At 48.8% G+C, this 20,535-nt stretch overlaps 1 protein-coding gene and 1 long non-coding RNA gene across 8 annotated transcripts in view; one reads left to right on the top strand and one right to left on the bottom strand.

Moving 5' to 3' along the window:
- Positions 1-19,102, top strand: part of FOXO6 (forkhead box O6) — a 30,023-nt gene extending 10,921 nt beyond the window's left edge. For both annotated transcript variants that reach the window (XM_074217774.1, XM_074217773.1), the window contains one exon: positions 16,753-19,102. In XM_074217774.1, coding sequence (XP_074073875.1) covers positions 16,753-18,150 — 1,398 coding nt within the window. In that variant the 3' untranslated portion in view covers positions 18,151-19,102. The remainder of the gene's footprint in view (positions 1-16,752) is intronic.
- LOC141508825 (uncharacterized) lies at positions 403-18,932 on the bottom strand. Of its 6 annotated transcripts, XR_012474517.1 has the most exons (8): positions 18,582-18,932; positions 18,247-18,321; positions 17,764-17,988; positions 14,961-15,084; positions 13,296-13,366; positions 12,259-12,449; positions 3,164-3,290; positions 403-1,343 (listed from the first exon to the last, which is right to left on the bottom strand). It is a non-coding gene; the product is annotated as an uncharacterized LOC141508825 (long non-coding RNA). The 6 variants fall into 6 exon arrangements; XR_012474516.1 differs by having other exon boundaries at positions 17,764-18,321; XR_012474514.1 differs by lacking the exon at positions 18,247-18,321 and having other exon boundaries at positions 12,259-12,476.
- Positions 19,103-20,535: the final 1,433 nt, after the last annotated feature.

The following is a 20,535-nucleotide window of genomic DNA, read 5'->3' as shown; positions in this document are numbered from 1 at the left end:
ACAAGATGACTTCTCAAGGCCTCTTTGCTAAGCATAAGACCTAAATAAATTCATGAGATGCAGTCATTGGAGGACCAAGAAGGATTAGCAAGGTGGAGGCAAGGAAGGATTAAGGGCTAGTATCTGGATTGGTTTGTAAAGGACAGATAGAAATCCAGAAAAGAGAGGACATTTGAGCAGGCAAAGGTGCTGAGACTGGAAAATATCTTGGTCACAATCTGGCTGAAGGGGATTGACTCTGTCTTGAAGGATAGTATGAGATGAATCCAGAAAGGTGGGGTGAATTCATGTAAAGGAGGCCTATTGGCCTATCTTCCTACCCTAGATACTTAAGGATAGAGGCCTATTTCTCTCCATCTTCTCATTCCTAGATGAGATCAGGCTATAAAGTTAGGTTGGCAGTAATTTGTGGAGGGCTTTGAATGCCAGATGGATTTTGATCTTTAATTGGTTGATTATAGGAAGATTTTTATCAGAGGAGTAACATGACCAGATTTTAGGCTCAAATAAGATGATTCTGACAGGTTGAAGGGGGTGGTAGAGACTGGAGACAGGAAGACCTTTTGGGAGGTTACTGGTGATGGGTCCTTTTTGTACCCTAGGGACCAGTGTTTGTGGGAGTAGAGAGAAGGGATGAATAATAAGAAGGTGGTTCCAAAGATGAATTCAACATGACTTGGTAACTGATTGTGTTGTGCGAGAAATGAGGGAGAACCCAAAGGTTTTGAACACAACCGAAATAGAGGTTCTGTGTGCAGTGCCCAGACCTGGTATATGGGCACTGATTGGTAAGGGGTGCTTGGGGGCGTGTACCAAGGACTTGAGCCTGGCCTCTATTTTCCCACAGTACCAGATCAGTACAGTGGCCAGAATTGGACTCAAGAAGGGAAGAGACCAATCTTTTTTGCCCCTTTGAGCTGGTACATGTGGACTATTGAGGCAGTCCAGTTGGATTTTGGTGTTTTAGGGTGAGGAAAGGTAGGGGGGAAGAAATGTCTCCATTCCTACTTCTTGTTGCTGAAGAAGGAGGGGCATGGAGGGAAAATCTCCCCCCGGAGAGATCTGCATTGAGAGCCCCTCCCCCACTCCTAAGCACCCCAGTTGCCATGGAAACCCTCCTGTTTGGGATGGGTTCAGCTGTTAATGTTCCCCCTCCCCATATGTGGAGGTGGGAGGGGGCCCAGGTGGCCTGTGTGGGAGGGGCCTCTCTCTCTGAGTCAGAAGCCCTGGGTTCCAGTCCCAGCTGTGCCAGAGGACTTGCTGTGTGATTTAGGGCAAACTCCTTCTACTTTCTGGATTCCACTTCTCCCTTCTGTAAGATGAGGAGGTCTGGATGAAATGTCCTGCAAGGTCATGTCCATTCTGTAAATCTGGTTGACATTCCCTCCCCATACCCACCTTCTGTACAGAGAAGACAAATCCCTGGTCACTCACAGTCCCTCTTGGAGAGACCAAACCCTCCCCTCCCCTACCCAGCTGCACCCACCAGATTCCTCCATTATTTACCTGCTGGAATCCCTAGATCCAGCCTCCTGAAAATACAGTTTCCCTGGGTCATTAGCCTTAGCAAAAACCCTGTAGTGTCTCCCTTTTGGATTGAATCCCAATACCTCAATCTGGCGTTCGAGACCCTCTGCCAACTGTCTCCACCTCAAAAACACCCTCAAAAACACAGCTAGTAAGTAGCAGAGCTAGAGTCCAAAGCCAGTGTTATTTCTAGACACTCTGGGTTGAGACCTGAGTTCTAGTCCTGACTGCCACTAGCTGATTTTGAGTGACCTTGGCACAGTCATTTCCTTTCCCTCTCTGGCCAACAGCTTTTTCTTCTGTAAAATGAAGAGGTCTGTCTAGGGTTCCTTCCAGCTCTGAAATTCTCTGAATGTCTTAGAACCACTCCTTGCCCCCAGCTACTTCATACTAGCTAATTACTCCTGCTCCCCTATCCCCATTCCCACCTCCTTAATTCTTGCTCCCATGTTCAGCCCTCCCACTTTCCCCCAGTCTTATTCCTCATCCTTTTTAAGATCCAGGCTCTTACCTCCTCCAGGTGGCTCTTCTCTCAGATTACCCCCATAATCCTCAAGCCACAATATCACCTTCCATGATGGATGTACATTATACTAGGTTCCAGAGATCCCTATGACAAACTCTGCTAGACTGTCCCCATGCCTGTGACCTTTTGGGACAGGCTTGACCATCCAGAGCCTACTGGGAGAGGCCTAGCCTCTGGACACACTTAATTGTCTGCTGAATTGACTCGAATGATTCAATAAGTCTTGACTAACCACAGCCCCTCACAAGGGTGCAGATGGCTCTTTACAAATTGCCAAGTCTCTCCTCTTCCACTTTCTCATTTGTTCATTTGCTCCTTACACATAGCTCTGTGAGGCAGGGAAGGATATGTGTATGTATGTATTTTAAATTGCCGACAAAAGCATGGGAGTTTTGTTTTACAGATAAGGAAACTGAGTCAGAGAGGGATGAAGGGACTTGCCCAAGGTTTTGGAGCTGGAATTTGAACTTGAGTTTTTTGATTCCTAATCTAATACCCTTTCCCATTACCCCAAGTTCTTACAAAACACTTATTGTAAGCCAGTCTTGTTCTGAACTATGCAGTGGGAGTCCTAGGAGGAGACAGTGAAGTCCCCACCATCAGGAGCCTTGGAATCTCACACACAGTCATTTCACACATACATGACTAATACTCCTGGGCCGGACAGAAATCTGCACCCGCCCCCAGATTCTTGGTTACAAATATTCCCTTGGGGCCCTGAAAGCCCTCCAGCTGCCCCAATCCCTCCAGACTGTCAGCCACTGCCCACCCCGTTCTCCAAAGTATAAAAGAACATTGAAAGACTTAAGCATTATCGGGAAATTTCTGAACCCTAGGGGGATCTGTTGTTGGTCCAGGGGCCTCCATAGTTCATAAAGGAGCCACTTGGAGACCTAATTCAAATTCTGGGGATAGGCAAGAGTGGGTTTACAGAGGAATTGGGGCTTGAAAGCTAGGTAGAGTGGTGAGTCTATAGCAATCTGTTTGGAGTAGAGGTGAACCAGATATCACTTTGGTGCCTCCCAAGGGTCTGGGAGGTAACAAGAGGAGTACTAGACTGGGGAGGGGGGATAGTTGACCTATCCATAGATACCAAACAACCCCTCTTACCTGTCTCTGCCTCTGCTTGCTAGTCCCTTGGGTTGAGTCAATGTCTGATCCAGGGGCACCAGGATTGGCACAGATGTCTCTCTTGTGTAGAAGACCAAGCAGAAGTATCCAATTTAAAAGATGAGAGCTGTTCAAAATGGAATATCATCTCTTTCCCATGAGGAACTGATTTTTGTCCTTCATTCTCAAAAAAGACATTGACATCAGGGTGGTGATGCTATGACATGAATTAGATTTGAGTGAGAGTCACCAGTTTCATTTTCTCCTCCAGAGCCAAGGTTCAGTGACCAGATACAGATAAGAGTGACTGGAGATGACCCTGGATGCGAGGCAGTCAGAATTAAGTGAATTGTCCAAGGTCAAACAGCTAGCCTGTGTCAAGTGTCTGAGATCAAATTTGAACTCAGGTCCTCCTGACTCCAGGGCTGATGCTCTATCCACCTAGCTGCCTAACTGCCGTTGGTGGGACCTCCATGGGGAACTAAATACTCTATTATTGGAGGCTTTCAAACTTGTGGAGGAATATTGTAGAGTTCCCCCTTTCTTTGGGGAGTATTGAAGACAAAATTCCTATTGATGTATTCACCAAACATTATCTGCCTCAAGATGCCAGGTCTTGGGATGGATTCCTTTGAATTTAGAGAATGTGTTCTCTGCTGTCCCTTAGAAGCAGACATTTCTGACCCAGAAGGTCTTTCTTCAGAAGATGAACAAGACTGAGAGTAAAGGAGGCTCCTAGGAAGGATTCTCTATGGCTAAGGCAACATGCTGGGGAAAGAGCAGAGTCAAGAGTCTCAGAGGACCTGGGTTCAATCTCAGTTCTGCCACTTTTCTTAACTTCGAACCCATCCTTTTCCTCCTCCAGGCCTCAGTTCCCCCCCCCCCATAAAAGAGAAGGTTGGACTAGATCTCTCCAGTTCCTTGCCATTCTGAATCCTGGGGGTCTTTTGAGCAATGCATTCAAGTGAGGCTGGCAGTAGAGCAAAGCCTTCCCTTTAGCTTGGAACCCCCAAAGGTTATAAAGTAGGCCCCTGACAGTAAGTGCATGGGTATTTGGGGAAGGGGGGAGGCTGGCTAGCACCAGCTGGCAGGGAGGGGGAGCCACATCATTCCCTCCCCACCCACCTACCAGCTGCCTCTCTGAGTCCCTCCCTGCCTGACGACCAAGTGCCTCCAGCAGAACTGAAACTGTTTCTCTTGTCTGGGGCCTGCCCAGGTGGACCCAAAGCATTTCAGGGTGGGAAGGACGATAGTATCCTGAGCCCTGGGACAACCCCCAGAGTGGAGTCTGAGCTTGGGGTGTAGGTTGCGGAGGTCCTGCACTTAACCTTTCCATACAGTTCTCAGCCCTCTGCTTTTTCCTCCCTCCTTCTTTTCCCCTTCTCTTCCCTCTTGGGGGACCTGTGTCCTCAGCTGGCCTCATGCTCCTACTTGTAACCTGAGTTGGGGTGGGGGGGGTTCTGAGATGCGCTGTGGGTGGCACCTGCCCTTGAGCAGATGTGCCTGGGTGGGGCCAGGCGGGGTATTGAGGCTCTTCCAAGGAAGCTAGAAGGCTCTATTCCTTTCCCCCCTCTATCCTGATTGGAGGGGACTTCTGGTGGGTTCCTGGCCCTCCCCTCTTTTCTTCTCCATGCTGAGTCCAAGCAGCTGAAGGCCCCTGAATGCCTGCCTGGGCAGCAAGCAGACCTTGGACTTTGCCCCGGTTGCCTCCCCTTAGCTCCCACTCCCCTACCCCTTGGCCCGGGAGGCTGTGGGGGTTGTCTGCCTTCCCTGGGTGCCTGGGCCCCGGGAGAGCAGATGGTTCTCACTGGCTTTGAGCCAATGGCCCCAGCCCATAATCCACAGGAACCCAGGCCCTGTGGGGCTGAGGAGCAGCTGCCAGGCCCCACCCCAGAGCTGGCCGCATGGCAGGGGAGGGTGAGGTCAGAGCAGCTGCGCTAAGGTCCAAGATCCCCAGGGGGTGAGACTGTGGGGAGAGAGAGGGAAGGGCTGTGAGAAGGGGAGGAGGAAGGGGTGGAGTAGAGCCTGGTGTCTGAGAGCCAGACCTAGTCTGCTTGGGCAGGCAAAAGTGGGACTGACCTCCCCCCACCAACACCTCCGCATGGTCTAGTACCAGCAGGGACCCCACACATTTACCCTGGAGGCACTGAGAACAAGCTGGGAGCACCCTTAGAACCCTGAATGTCAGGGCTGGAAGTGATTTGAAAACAGCTTGAAGGGAGTTTAGAATAGAGAATATCAGAACTGGGAGGAACCTGAAAGATCCTTTAGGCTATTAGCCTTTTTTTAATGTCATAGATCTTTGCAGTCTGGTAAAGCCTGGGCCCCTTCTCAGATTGCTTTTAAATGCATAAAATAAAATATATAGAATTACAAGGGAAACCAATTATATTGAATTACAGTTATCCAAATACACATTGTTTAAAAAATAAGTCCACAGACCTTGGGTTAAGAACCATTGTCTCTATTTCAACAGCCTTGCTTATGGAAGTCCATAAAGAAGGGATTTCTCCAAAGCCAAGTCACTTAAGTGGTAGCAGTGTAGACACTAGAACCCACCAACCAGCTTCCTAGTACTAAACTCTTGTGTTTCCACTGAATCTCCTCTGAAATGAGGTTACTGTGCTATCCGTGACCTGCAGAATATAAACCCAAGAACCAACTCAGCAGAATCCCTGGGCTGCCAAACCTCCTTCCAGCTCTTCCCAGGTCCAGGACAAAGTTCTCTGGCCCCACCTCGGCCTCATGGCCTTCTCTGATCTCCCCTCCCCACTGGGGAAACTCAGAGGAAACTTTCAGGCTTGTGTTTCAAAGCCTTTTACCACTCCCACAGAGTTCCCAAACCCCTTTCTTCATTTTCCAGAGTTCCCAGAATTCTTTAGAAGCTTAGGACTGAGTGGAAACTTTCCCCTAGTGCAGAGGTCTAGGGAGGAAGCCCCTCTTCCACACCATTCAGCTCTTTCTGGCTGTCTGCCATCCTTCCTTCGTAAACATTCTTCTCTCTACTAACTTTTCACCAAAGCATGCAGCAGTAGAAAAGAGCACTGAACTCAGAGGCAGAGGATATGAGTTCAAATCCCAGCTCTGCCCCCCCCACGTGTGACCTTGGACAAGTTACTCTCTCCGGCCTTGGTTTCTTCATCTGAAGCATGAGGTTTAGACTAAATGGATTCTAAGATCCCTGCCAGCTCTTAGGCCAAGATCTCCACCTTTGGCTCCTAGAGATGTACCCCAAGTCCTCTGCAATCTCCAGCACATAGTAGGCTTGTTCCCCATTCATACCCGGTGATTTGGGCAGAGGGGGAGGGTCATTTCAGCTGTCTGTTTCAGCTTTCTATTTCAGTTGTCAACTTCAGTTGGCAATTTCAGTTGTCATCTTCTGGTGTGGACTTCTTCTGGGTTGACTTCTGTGTCTCCCCAGTCTCCTCTTTACTTCAGACCTAAATTCAACTCACAGGAATCTAAAACCCATTTTTTCTGGATCTTGAAGGTCTCCTTAGACTCTGACGTTTCAGGACACTACAGAACTCCTTAGGACTTGGGTCCCATCTACCTGGTTTCTGATCTGCTGCTGATTTGGGCTGCCTGTCGTCTTAGGTGCCATGTTTTGGGGATGCTATCCGTCACATTTTCCAGGACCCATTCCCACCCATATTTGAGAAAGCTGTCTCATCCACCAGCCTCCAGGAATGGGAATTCCTAAAATAGAAGTAAATCACCCTCACCCCTTAAAAATTAGATAAGAGGTGAATGTTTACATTTATATGAGCCAGGCCCCATGCACTTTACAAACAGTGTCTCCTTGGCTCTTCACAGTCCTTGGGAGGTAGGTTCTATTATTTTTTTGTCCCATTTTACAGATGAGGAAACAAACTCAGAGGAATGAAATTACTCACCCAGGGTTTCATTGCCAGTAAGTGTCTGAGCCAGAGTTTGAACCCTGGTATTTCTGCCTTCAAATCCAGTGCTTGAACCACTACACCAGACCAGCTCAAAATAAGATCATACTGTCTGAGACAAGGGAGTTGTGTTATTGTTGAATAAATGAAGTCATGCTGCTGAATAAAGGTGGTTGAACAAAAGAGCCAGCTTGGTGTGATGGAAGAAAAATTGGAGGCAGAGGAACTGGGTTTGAATCCTCTTTTGACTACCTGTGTGACTTTGATTGGGTTATTCCACTTCCCTAGTCATCAGTTTCCTCATCGCAAAATGAAGTGGGGTGGACTGGTCCCTTCCAACTCTTAACTTTAGGATCTTATCGCTTTTAAGATAAAATATTTTTATTACCAAGTAAATGTGATGTTGTCAAATGAGTAAAGCAGTAGGACCTAGTTAAGAAAGTCCTGCATTTTATTATCAGGGTTATACTAGGCTTTAATGCTATTGAGGAGAGGAGCGAAGTACAAAAGACCTTGACTGCTTAGCTGAGAGAATTGTATTTGGAACATTCTTTGGATTCCATATGCTCCTCGCAAATCCACCTTCCAGAAAGAGGTCTTGCTTTTTTGGCTTGGGGGGGGGAAGTCCAGAATCACCCTGGCTTTGGACTTGAAGAAAAGGGTCCAGGACCTGAGGCAGCAAATACATATCCTCAATGGCAGAGGCCCTAAGGATGAGAAAGTCTGATGGTGTTCAAGGCCTGAGGCCCCAGTGTATCTGACCTGAACATGTTCAGGGTGGAATTTGAGGTGTGTGTTCACACCTGGGTCTGAGTCCTAGACCCATGCCTGGTGTCCATGAAACCCAATAAGAGATTTTCCCTCCACCTGTGTAAATAGGGTCAGGGGAGAACTTCCCTCTCTCTGTGTGTCACAAATTATGTTCTCCCCTAACTCTCTCTGCCAACCACCACCCCCAGTTAAGGCACCAAGCCAAGGCTCAGTTTCTTCCTCCCTGGACCTTCATACCCTAGGCCCTCTGAGGCCTCTGCCCTTCATGACAGCAGGTTGCTAGACAACTGCACTAGGGAACCCTGCTTACATCTGCCTGGAAGAGGCTGTGAGTCTAGGTCTCCCTCCTCCTTCTCCTGGAGTTTCCGGTCCAGAAGGGGGTAGGGAAATGTAATGGAAAAGGAACCCATGAAGGCTGAAGGGGAAGGATCCCTGGGGGGGGCTCTGTATCTTAGGGGGAAGCAGGAGTTCTGGGGGACCTGTCTCAATTCACACATAACCTTTGTATCCTAGGATACAGAACTTTGGACAGGGAGTGAGAAGATCTCCATCCAAACCCTGTCATGTGACATTGAACAAGTTTCTCCTTCTCTTTGGGTCTAAGTTTCTCTGCCTGTAAAATGAGGGATTTGGATGAGACACCTGGATGCTTTCTATGGCTTCTGTAGCAAATCAGGGGAGGAGGCATAGGGGATGCTCCCTTGAGGGATAGTGGTGAGTATGGGGAACTCCTAAGGGATCACCTGCAGGGAGTGAGGCAAAGGTAGCCAGGTGCTGTGTTGGGTAGGAGGGAAGAGGTGGAGTGAACAATCCCTGGGGTCCATTGTATGGGGGAAGGGTTGCCAGGCACCGAAGCTCATCTCTTTCTCTGTCCTGAGGGAGCCCAGGCCTACTGGGAGGTGTCATCCCCAAATCAGAAGCCAGCCTGGGCAGGCAAGCCCAGATCTCAACCTGCTCCCATTCCCCTTCCACCAACTGTGTCTGGAGAGCATAATAATAATATGATAACTTACATTTCTATAGCCCTTCAAGTTTTACAAAGCATATTCTTTAAAATAACCTTGCGAGTTAAAGATTGGATATATTCTTCCCCTCTCTTTTATAGATGAGGAAAAGAAGAGGAAACAGATCATACCCAAGGTTAAACAATAAGCTAATGGCCTTAGGACTCTATTCAAGCTGTCCTTGACTATAGTTTGAGTACTTTCCATCATGCCACAACTTGTATACTGACACTTGACTTTAGTCCAGTCTTGTGAGGAAGTCATCTCAGAAAAGTTAAGTGATTTGTCCAAGGATACACAATAAATGGTGGAAACCTAGGGCTTTTAATAATACATCCAGATCGAGAAAAAAACATACCCAGAGCTAAAGAATTTTAGAGTTGCCCTAGAGACAGTGGGAGCCACTAAAGATTTTTGAGCACTGGTGTGAAGAGTTCAATTGTGGGCTCTGGAAGGACATCTTTGACCACCATGTGCCAGATAAACAGGAGGAAGGGAAGCCAAGTGAAAGTTGTCAACAGTGATCCAAGGACTGCATAAGGTGGTTGAGTTTTAGTCTGGTTTGAACTCAAGTTTTCTTGACTCAAGAATCAAGGCTCTCTATCCACTGTACCACCTAGAGGTTCATATATGTTAGATCATTTGATCACTGGGATCACTGGGAAGGGGGACAGATGAGAAAATTGTTTTGAAGAATTTAGAAAGTGATTGGATATGGTGGATGAAGAAGAGGGAGGAGCCTTAAATGTCTCTGAGGATTTAAACTTGGGTGCCTAGGAAATGGGTAGCATAAGGAAGTTGGGAGAAGCTGCTGCTTTTGGAAGATTATAAAGTATAAGATTAAAATGGCAAACCACTCCAGTATCTTTGCCATGAAAACTCCAAATGGGGTTATGATGAGATATAACTGAAACAGCCAAAAAACAAATAGACCTGGTGAGTTTTAACTTTTTTGTGGGACACTCGGGGGAAGCATGCCACAAAATACCAGAGATACAAGTCTGGGATTGTGGCTAGGGACACGGGGAAACCTTTAGAATATGCATGAAAAATGGACTCATATTTAGACAACCAGAAAGAAGAGAAAGCCAGTGAACAAAAGAGGAGGGGGGGAAAGGGAAGGACCAAGAATTAAGCAAGTGAAGGATGTCCTGTGGCAGTAGAGAAGCCAGTTTGCAAGGATTTGCAGAGTGAGTGATGAAGTGAAGGCAGGGAGTATAACTGCTTTAGAAGGAAGGGAGGGAAGGACGGTATTTTCACGGGTTAGCAGGGTCAAGGAAGGTGGTAGGGGATTTTTGCTTTTTTAAAGGACTGAAAGACTTTTTTATATGCATGGAGAAGGGAGAGATTAAATATATACTAAGTTGAGAATAGCAATGACTGTTGTTTCAAGGTCCTGGAGTACATGTGAGTGGCTAGTAATTATAGCTCACATTTATGAGATCCTTATATAATATCATTTGTTGTTCAATCATATTTCAGTTGTGCCTGACTCTTCATTTCCCCATTTGGAATTTTCATGGTAAAGATACTGGAGTAGTTTGCCCTTTCCTTCTCAAACTCATTTTACAAATGAAGAATCTGAAGCAAACAGGGTTAAGTGACTTGTCCAAGGTCACACAGCTGGAAAGTATCTGAGAGCAGATTTGAATTCAGGAAGATGAGTCTTACAAAATCCAGAATTAGTGCTCATTTGCCATGGCACCTAGCTGCCCTAAAACATATATATTATATCTGGATAGATATCCAAACACATGTACATATGCATATATACAAAAATATGTGTATGTATGCATCCTTATTCCAAAATATAAAACTTATTTGGTAGCACTTTCAGGCCTGCATCAGACAATATACATTATCTCATTTGATCCTTACAACATCTCTATAAAGTAGATGTAATTAATCTCATATTTTCCAGATCAAGAAACTAAGACTTCAGGATAAATGATGTGACTCGCCCAGTCATATAGCTAGTATCTCTCAGATGCAGCTCTCTAGCTGATTCAGGATTTATTTTTTTTTTTTGGTTTGTGTTTTTTTACAAGGCAGTGGGGTTAAGTGACTTACCCAAGGTCACACAGCTAGGTAATTATTAAGTGTTTGAAGTCATATTTGAACTCAGGTCCTCCTGACTCTTGGGCCAGCACTCTATCCACTGCACCACCTAGCTGCCCCAGATTCAGGATTTAAATACAGGTTTTCCCAGTTTCAGATCTGATGTTCTAATCCACAGATACACTTTAACTGCATAGCTAAAAAGAATTAGCTTCAGCAAGTAGGTATCCTTTGAGTCTGGAGGGCAAGAGGGAGGAGGAAAGTAAATAAAATCATCATGCTAACTCATGCTGATATGCTCCTTTGATGTTTGCAAAGTGATTTCCTTACAGTAAACCTACACAATGACTTGCCCAGGGTCACCCAGCTAGTGTTTTAGGCTGAATTTGAACTCAGGTTTTCTTGACCTGAGGATCAGGGCTCTATCCACTTTAGGTCCCTAGAGTTCTACCTACTAGATCCCTAGAGACCCATATATGCTAACTCATTTGAGCACTAGAATATGTAGAGCACAAATAGATGGGTTTGTTTCAGCAAAGAGGAGGGACCCCGTATCTTCTGAGAAAAGAGATCGTAGATGGTGAATGAAAGAGAAGGAGGCAGGAATCACTTGGATCTGGGTTATGGAGGACACCAAAGATGGTGAGGTGATGGGATGCCATGTCCTATGGGGATCCACTGAAGGAAATGGGAAGTTTTATCTTCTCTTTGAAGAAGACTTAGGAGGAACATGATAGCTGTCTTCTAGTATTTGAAGAGCTGTCACAGGACAGAGGAATTAGCCCTCTTGTGTGATCCTTGAGGATCAAATTAGGGGCATTGGGGAAAAGTTGCAGAGAAATGGATTTTGGTTTCTTGGAATGATAGTTACCCAACAATGGAATGGGCTGTCTTAGGGAAGGTAATGAACCCCCTTCATTAGAAGTCTCGAAACTGAGGCTAGAACACCCAGGGATATCAGCACTCCCTAAGTCCCCCAAACCCTGGGATTCTGGGATTCTGAAGGACAAAGAGAGGAATGAGCCCTGGACTTGGATTTGACTCCTGAGTCTTTGAAATCTGAACTTTTAAGAATTTGAAAAACTCTTATGGAAAAGGATTAAATTTCTTCTACCTAGCCTTATGGAGCAGAACCAGCAGGAAGAGGTGGAAATCTCTTGGTCCTTCCTTTTCCCCCTTGCCTTTTGTAACAGGGGCTTTTATCCACTGGCTTTCTCTTCTTTCTGGTCGTCAAAATATGGGTCCATTTTTCATACATATTCTAAAGGTTCCCACGTGTCCCTAGCCACAGTTCCAGACTTTTATCTCCAGTTTTTTGTGGCATGCTTCCCCCTGAGTGTCCCACAAAAAAGTTAAAACTCACCAGGTCTTAATGGTCCTGTGAACCTCTGTTTCTTCATCTGTAAATGTCCTTTCCAGATCTAGGGGTCAACGAGTCTGTGACTTCTTCTAGGTCATCCTCCCACAAGTCAGTGGGGATTCTTCAGGCTTTACTGGGGGAGTCCACATCCTAGACCCTGTACCTTGCTGGTCACATCAGCCTCCCGGGGCAAGCTTGTGAAGAAAGAGCTCTGTAAACCACTAAACAATTATACAAAGAGATATAGAAGTAGAAGGGACCTTAGAGGTCAACAAGGCCAAACTTTTCATTTTTACAAATGAGAAAATAGAGTCACATAGTCTGAGTTGAGATTTGAACCCAGATCTTTCTGAGTCTTGATCCAACATTCAAATTTCTGCATCACACTGCATCTCAGGAAAATATATGTTATTATTAAGATGGTGATGTAGGGATCAATAAGGCCACTGGTTCTTTGGCATGAAGCAATCAGACAATCAGTACAGCAGATAGGTGTGCAGTAAGAAATATCTAAGTTCAAATCCAGACCCAGACATTTACTAGCTCTTTGACCTTGGACTAGTCATTTGACCTTGATCAGCCTCAGTTTTCTCAACTGTAAAATAGAAATAATAGCAGCACCTACCTCCCAGGATAAGGATCCAATGAGACAAATATTTGTAAAGTGCTTCACATAGTCTCTGGTACATAGTAAGTGTTCCATAAATACTTATTCCACATGGGGTCCTAGGTAGAGCACAATAGGCTTGTAGTTGGTGAGGGGGTTGCTCCCCCCCTTTGGGGGGAAGGAGGAGTAGCCTAGAGATGAAGGCCCAGTTAGGACATGGCCAAATATCCAGTCAGGCATTAGGGGGGTTGAAGTGGGAAAGGGTTTGAAGGGGAAAGACTTGAGTCAGCACTGAAGCCGTTGCCTGAGACTTTGCTAAGAAGGGTTTTAGGATTGATCCCCTTGTAGACGCAGGAGTTTCTGACTCATAGGATCTCAGAATTAGTGTGAGGTTCTCAGGTCTGGAGTCAGAGGACTTAGGTTCAGTTCTCACCTCCTGATGCCATGTTATGTGAACTTGGACAGACAGAACCTCTTCACTTCTGTGGGCCTCAGTTTCCTTATCTGTAAAGTAAGAGGTTTGGATTAATGGGCTCTGAGATCTACTCCTTCTCACTCCAAATCTAGCGTCCTCTCATCTTAATTGACATCTAACTCCTACCAGAAACAATTTGTCTTTTAATCTGTTGGAATACCTCCAATGACAGGGAACTCTCTACCTCTCGAGGTCATTCATGATTGTGGGATACCACACTGATTATTGGAACGTTTTTCCTTATATTGAGCCTGAATTTGTTTCCCTGTAACTTCCACCTGTTACTTCTGGTTCCACCCTCCGAGGCCAAGTAGAACACATTCTGATTCCTCTTTTCTATGGAAGATTTTCAACCATTGAAGACAGATTTGGCCCTCCTCAAGCTTTCCCTTCTCCACGCTCAGTTTCCCTTGTCACTTCACCTGATGGGAGAGTTGTACTTCTAGTCCCTCCATGAGCCTCATCATCTTTCTTGGCTTTTCAATGTCCTTCTAAAATATGGTGTCTGGGGGCAGCTAGGTGGCACAGTGGATAGAGCACCAGCCCTGAAGTCAGGAGGACTTGAGTTCAAATCTACCTCAGACACCTAGCTGTGCAAGTCACTTAACTCCATTGCCTTGCAAAAACCAATAAAATAAACTAAAATATATGTCCAGAACCAGATCTAGAACTCTACATCATCTCTAGGGAATTGAGAGATCTCTGTGGGGTTGGGGGAATCAGGGTATCAGGGGGACATGAGTGATCAGTCTCTTTGGAGTCAGCAGAGCTACATGGGGAATAGGGATCTCCATAGGAACTGGATGTGGTGATGGATCCTTTTGGTGGGACCCAGTTCTCTGCAGCTAAGACCTCTTCTGGTTAGGAACCTTAGGGCAGTCCAGGCTTCTTCTGACCCTTCCTGAAATGCCCATCTGGTATCTTCCCCCCTTCCCTTCTTCTCTGTTGCCCCCCCTACCACCACCTCCCAGGCCCCTCCTGCAAAGGGTTAATGGCCTTCCCTACCTGCAGTTGCATTTTAAAGCTGTGAAATTAAAGCACGTAATTTATTCTCCCCACACACGAAGGAGCAATTAGTTCTAAACAGGGCTTAATCAGTCACTGCGAGATTGATTTCTGGAGCCCGGATTTGCGGGCTGCTGGCACTGTGCCAGGCAAGGAGAGGGAAGCATCGGGTGGGAGTCGGGAACCATTACATAATGTGCTGTATGGTATGTGCATGTGGGGAGACTGGGGAGAAGGCCCCTCAGGATCTCCCTCTGCCAGGGACTAGGGCAGGGACCCTGGATGGCAGGGAGGAAAGGAGAGGCTGAGGCTTCTCCCACTCACCTTGCTTGCTAGGCTCCAGCTCCTCCTAAGAGTGGGAAGAACCAGGTGTTTGGGGCAAGAAAGAGGGAGCTGTCCTTGGTGTCAGACCCCGATAGCTGGAGTCCCCTTCTTAGCCTCCCAGACTCAATCCCTTGCAACCTTACCCCACAGCTCTGCAGCCAGTCTTAAGACCCCTGGAGGATTTGAGCAACAGAGCAGACCCTCCACTCCTGACCTCCCCCTTCATTTGAAGGCAATCCTGCCTGACCTCCCAGGCTCTGCACTCCTTCCTCCCTCCAAAAAAAGCATACAAACCTGGGGAAAAGTCAGATCATCATGTCCCTGGTTCTTCCCCTCCCTGTTTTCAGGTTGCCAGGGGGAAGGGCTACCTCCTGGCTCCCCAGTGGAGAGCCCTCTTCTCCCGAGCCCTGGGACGTCCCTGTGAATGTAGCAAAGAGAACAGTTCTGACCTCCAAGGGGTCGTGGTGGCTCTCGCAGATCCAGGGATCTTGTCCTCATTCTCTCCTCTAGATCCCAACATATCCACAATTCCTATTGCTAAGATGAGGTCTAGAACAAGACTGCTAGCCAGGCTCACCTACTGCCTCATATCTCAGTTTCCTCATTTGGAACTAAGTCAACTAAGCATTTGTTGAATGCTTTCTATGCTCCAGACACTGTGCTAAGCATTAGGGATACAGAGAAAGCTAAAATGAGGTTGGACTAAATGACCTCCAAGGTCCCCTCTGGGTCTTAGTCTGTAAGGGGAGGGTGAGTGGGGTCTGGGAGGCAGCGTGTGACTCGGTGTGCCATCTGGTGCTGTCACACACTGTAGCCACACTGAGGCCCAGCCTGGGAGCCCTAGCCTTTAGGAAGATTCCCTGGGTTTTCTCTGGGACATTCCTCCATTGTCTCCCATGAATTTGGGTTGTTGAGGGGGGTAGGTATTGGGAGGGAGGGGACAGATTCTATAAGGAACAGAAACCATCCTGCAGTTCTCGTCTGCCCCTATCCATCCTTGGTCCAGATGAGCCCCTTGTGGGGAAAGAGATGGGGAGGGAGGGACATCCTCTCTACTGCTCCCCCACTGACCAGAGCTCTTCTTTCTCACCTTCCCTTCCTTTTTCTTCCTCTCCTGTTCCCCATCTTCATTTCTCTCCCTTTCTCCCCCACCTACTTTCTTTCAATCTTTCTCACCAACTCTCTTCTTCCCATTTCTCCATAATTCTCCCCTTTTATCTCCCCCTCTCCCTCTATCCCACCACTCCTCTCCTTTCTCCACCATTTTTCCTCTCCTTTTTCCATCTCATCTGTCTTCCCATCTCTCCCCCTCCTTTCTCCATCTCTTCTCATCTCTCCTCTCCTTTCTCCCTCTCTCCCCTTTCCCCCATCTTTCCCTCCTTTATCTCATCTCTCCTCTCTTTTATTCACCTCTTCATCTCTCCATCTCTCCTCTCCTCTCTACCCCCTTTCCTTTCCCCATCTCTCTCCTTTCTCCTTCTTTCCCATCTCCTCTCTCCTTTCATCCTCTTCCCCCCTCCTCTCCTTTCTCCCTCTGTCTTCATATCTCCTCTGCTCTATTCATCTCTTTATATCTTTCCACCATCTCTTCTCTTTCAACTTCGTTTCCTTTCCCCTTCTCTTTCTTCTTTCATCCTCTCTCCCTACCTCTCCTTTTCTCCCTCTCTCCATATCTCCTTTCCTTTATCCATCTCTAAATATTTCTCCCCATATTTTCTTTTTCCCTCTCTTCCTCTCTTCTCCTTTCTCCTTTTCTCTCTATCTCCTTCCTTTTTCACTCCCTCCCCATCTCTTCCCTCCTTTCTCCATTTCATCTCTCCTCCCCTTTCTACTCCTCTTCCTTTCCCCCATCTCTCTCATTCTCCCATCTCTCCTCTCTTTTCATCCTTCTCCTTCTCCCCACTTATCCTCTCTCCTCTTCATCTCTCCCATTCTCTTTTCTCCTCTCTCCATCTCATCTTTCTCTCTATCCCCTATCTCTCCTCTATATCTTTCTTCTTTGTCATTCTCTTACCATCATCTCTTTTCAAATTTCTTCCCCATTATCTCTCCCCTCTTTCCCTGCTTTCTTCTCCTTCCCCTACAGAACTCCATTCGGCACAATTTGTCTCTGCACACTCGTTTTATCCGAGTACAGAATGAGGGCACAGGCAAGAGTTCTTGGTGGATGCTGAACCCTGAGGGTGGCAAGACGGGCAAGACGCCCCGGCGCCGTGCTGTGTCTATGGACAATGCCAGCAAGTTTCTGCGCATCAAGGGTAAGGCCAGCAAGAAGAAGCAGATTCAGGCAGTCGGTCCTGAGCGGGGGCCCCACAGCCCAGCAGGGGCCCCCCCACCTGCTGCCAAGTGGTCATCCAGTCCTGTCTCCCATGGCCCTGGCCCTGGCCCAGCTGGCAGTGATGACTTTGAAGCCTGGGCTGACTTCAGGGGTCGACCCCCACCCCCACCCCCTCCAGGGTTGGGCTCCCGCATCTCCCCCCTGCTGGCGGGCGGGGGGCAGCCAGATGAGCTGGAGGATGAGGAAGCGGCCCCTTCCTCTCCACTCATGTATCCTAGCCCCTCGAGTGCCCTGTCACCAGCTCTGGGGGCCCGCTGCTCTGTGGAGCTGCCCCGTCTCACCGACCTAGCTGGGCCTCTCAGCTTACATGAGCCGGGCCTAGCCGATAGTCTTCTGGATGACCTCCGGGACGGCTATGGTTTGAGCCCCCCGCCACCACCACCACCTGGTTTACGGGCCCGGGTCCCCCCAGCCCATGGCTACGCCTTCAGTGCCAAGTGTGGGGGTGCGGCTGGTGGTAGCAGTGGCTTAGGGGGTTCTTACTGCGGGACTATCTACAGCCAGCCTGCCTTGGGTCCATTGCGCCGCCTGCCAATGCAGACAATCCAAGAAAACAAGCAGGCTGCCTTCGCCCCCTTCCGGCCTGGTCCCTTGCAGGGCCTGCTGGCCTCACCAGCTGGGCCACCCCCACTGCCCCCAGCCAGGCCCCACAGATCTGGCTCCCTCCTGGGCGGGGGCCCCGGGGAGCTGGGACTCTCTGCGGCGGCGGTGTATCCAGCCCACAGCCACCCCCCACCCAGCCACAGTGCCTTAGCTCACCCCATCAGCCTTATGACGCTGCCTGGCGATGCCTGCGGTCTTGGAGGACTGGCCCACCCGGGCCATCCGGCTCCATATGGGAGTGGAGGTGGGCCGGCAGGGCCCACCGGCCTACTGGAGGCAGCGCTACAGGGCCCATACACGGCAGGCACTGGAGGCCACGTGCCGCTGGCCGGCCAGGACCGCTTCCCTGCTGACCTTGACCTGGACATGTTCAGTGGCAGCCTAGAGTGCGATGTTGAGTCCATCATTCTCAATGACTTCATGGACAGCGATGAGATGGACTTCAACTTTGATTCGGCTTTGCCCCCACCACCCAGTGGCTTGGCTGTGACCGCCCTGCCCAGCGGGCCTCCACCCCCCAACCAGAGCTGGGTGCCTGGCTGAAGGAGGCCCCAGGGGGAAGGGGGGGCTCCAGGACTCCTGCTGACTCTTGGGGACAGTTCAGGAGCCAGCCCCTCCCTCCTGGGCCCCACATCTCACCGCCTGGACTGGGACAGCTCTTTGGAAGGGCCTGCCTGGCCTGGGCTGAGCTGGGCTTGGGAGACTGTCTTGCTGCTGCCACGGGGAGGAGAGAGGCCTTGCCCAGCTCTTCCAAGCTCCCCTGCACATCCCTCAAGGGTCCCCCGGCTCCTCCCTGCTGCAGGGCTCCCCCCACCCCCTCGCCCTTACATGGGATCAGTCGGTCCAAGCCCTAGTAGCCCAGTCTTCCTGGATCCTAGAGAGCCAGACCATATGGGGCTGCAGGAGGGAGGCAGGCCCCAGGCCCCGGGCTCCCAGGCCCCAGCCCAACCCCTGGCCCACCCCCTAGGCCTCACCCCCAGCTGGGCCCGTCTTGTGCCGCTGTGCAGTACAGTGGGGTTGTCGTGTCTGCTTTGTGTGGTGATAAGCGTTGTGTTCCCCCTTGGGTCAGGACAGGCTAAAGAGGCCGGTGGGCTGGGGGAGAAGAGGGGGTGGGTAGACAGGACTACAGTGAACCCCGGAGGCTGGCGGTTCTGCGCCCCTCAGGGAGCATCCCCTCCCAAGCAGCCTCTCTGCTGGCCTAGCCAGGCCCTCTGCCTGCCCATGCCCAACTCTCCCTTGGTTCATCCTGCCAGGCTCTCTGCCTGCTCATGCCCAGCTCTCCCTTGGCTCATCCTGCCAGGCCCTCCTCCCACATTCCCCCTCCCTAAGCTCCCCCCAACACCAACCCTCCCCCATATTTATAAGTGTCCAGTCTGGGTCTGGGGGGGGAGGGTGGGCGCGGTCGTTTCCCGTGCAAATATCGTAGGCAGTGTACTGTGGCCGTGCCGTTAGCGTGTGTGTGTGTGTGCGTGTGTGTACATGTAAAGGCTGTGTATAGTGCATTGTACAGCATATTTTCATGAATAAAATTGTTTTAAATATTCTCAGGGTGTTGGGCCTGCTGCTGTGGGCATTCTAACATTCTTGGGGGTTGGAAGAGAAATGTGGTGAGGACCCTACAGTGGGCCTGGCCCAACATTACCCAGACATCTAAGTTCATGTCCACAGGTATCTCTGGGCTCTCCCAGACTTCAGCATCCTTGCCCAGGTCTGTTGCAATATGAGTCTGTGAGTCTGTGTGCTTTTATGAATGTCTGATACAGAATGGGGAACTGACTTGGGTGAAGGCAAGCAATTCAGCTCCCGCTGTGAGAGGAAAACTTCTTACTCCTTGGAAGGACCCCCATTTTTTTCTCTCCTGTCCCCCAACTCTGCCCACGCCAAAGATAAGGATGCCCCAACTCAAGGTCTGAATCCTGAGGAGAGGAGGCGATCAGTCTGCATCTGCATGAGTGGGAGGGAGAAGAAGAGAGAGAACCCCTCCACCTCTCCTGTAGTCCCCCCACTTTGCCCCCACACAGTCCCCGCTTTGCTCCTCCATCCTTCAGGGCAGAGGTTTCTAAGGAAGGATAGGGCTCCAAACCCCAGCAGCTCCCCCTCCACCACACACACACCAAGTACCTTCTCCCTGGAGCCTCCGCTGCATGATTTATTCATAAAAAAGCCATTATTTATGCCAAAGAGAGAAGACAGGATGGGTTGGCTTTTTAAGTGCCTATAATGCATTCGCCGGTCCTGCAGCCCAGACTCATCCTCAAGAGGCAATTCAAGCAGCAGAGAGAGCCCTAGACTCTGAGCCAGGACACTTGGGCCTGTCTCTGCCACTGATGTAGGGGGTGACCCTGGGCAAGTCATTTCCTTTCCTCTGGGCCTCAGTTTCCTTCTCTGTAAAACAACTAATATGCCTTTATATAGCATTTAAAGTTTTCAAAACTCTTTACATTTGGTATCTCATTGGGTATTCATAACAGCCCTAGGAGGTGTTTTATTGTCGTCATTTTACAGATGAGGAAACTGAGGCTGAAAAAAGGTTAAACGACAGCCCCCCACTATGCACAGTGAGAGAATGAACTAAGATCTTCCTATCTCCAAGATTAATATTTCATCCACTATACAATCTAGCTGCCCAATGAAGGGGCTCAACTAGATAAAATCTAAGTCCTTTTTCATTTTAATATGTTCTAAGGGCTCATTCAGTTCTGACATTCTATGTTCTAAAGCCCTTCCCAGTTTTGACATTCTCTAGTCTAAGATCTCTCCCAGCTCTGATATTTTGTGTTCTAAAGCCCCTCCAAGTTCTGACATGCTTTATTCTAGGATCTTTGATATCTCTGATATCCCAGGAACTAAGACCCTTCCCAGGTCTGACATTCTCTAAGATCTCTGCCAGTTCTGACCTTTCTGTTCTAAGGGCCCTCCCAGCTCTGA

The sequence above is a fragment of the Macrotis lagotis genome, chromosome 1 (genome assembly GCF_037893015.1).
Source record: "Macrotis lagotis isolate mMagLag1 chromosome 1, bilby.v1.9.chrom.fasta, whole genome shotgun sequence".
NCBI lineage: Eukaryota > Metazoa > Chordata > Mammalia > Peramelemorphia > Peramelidae > Macrotis > Macrotis lagotis.
The sequence above is the reverse complement of the archived record's forward strand: the minus strand, read 5'-3'. Positions and strand labels throughout refer to the sequence as shown.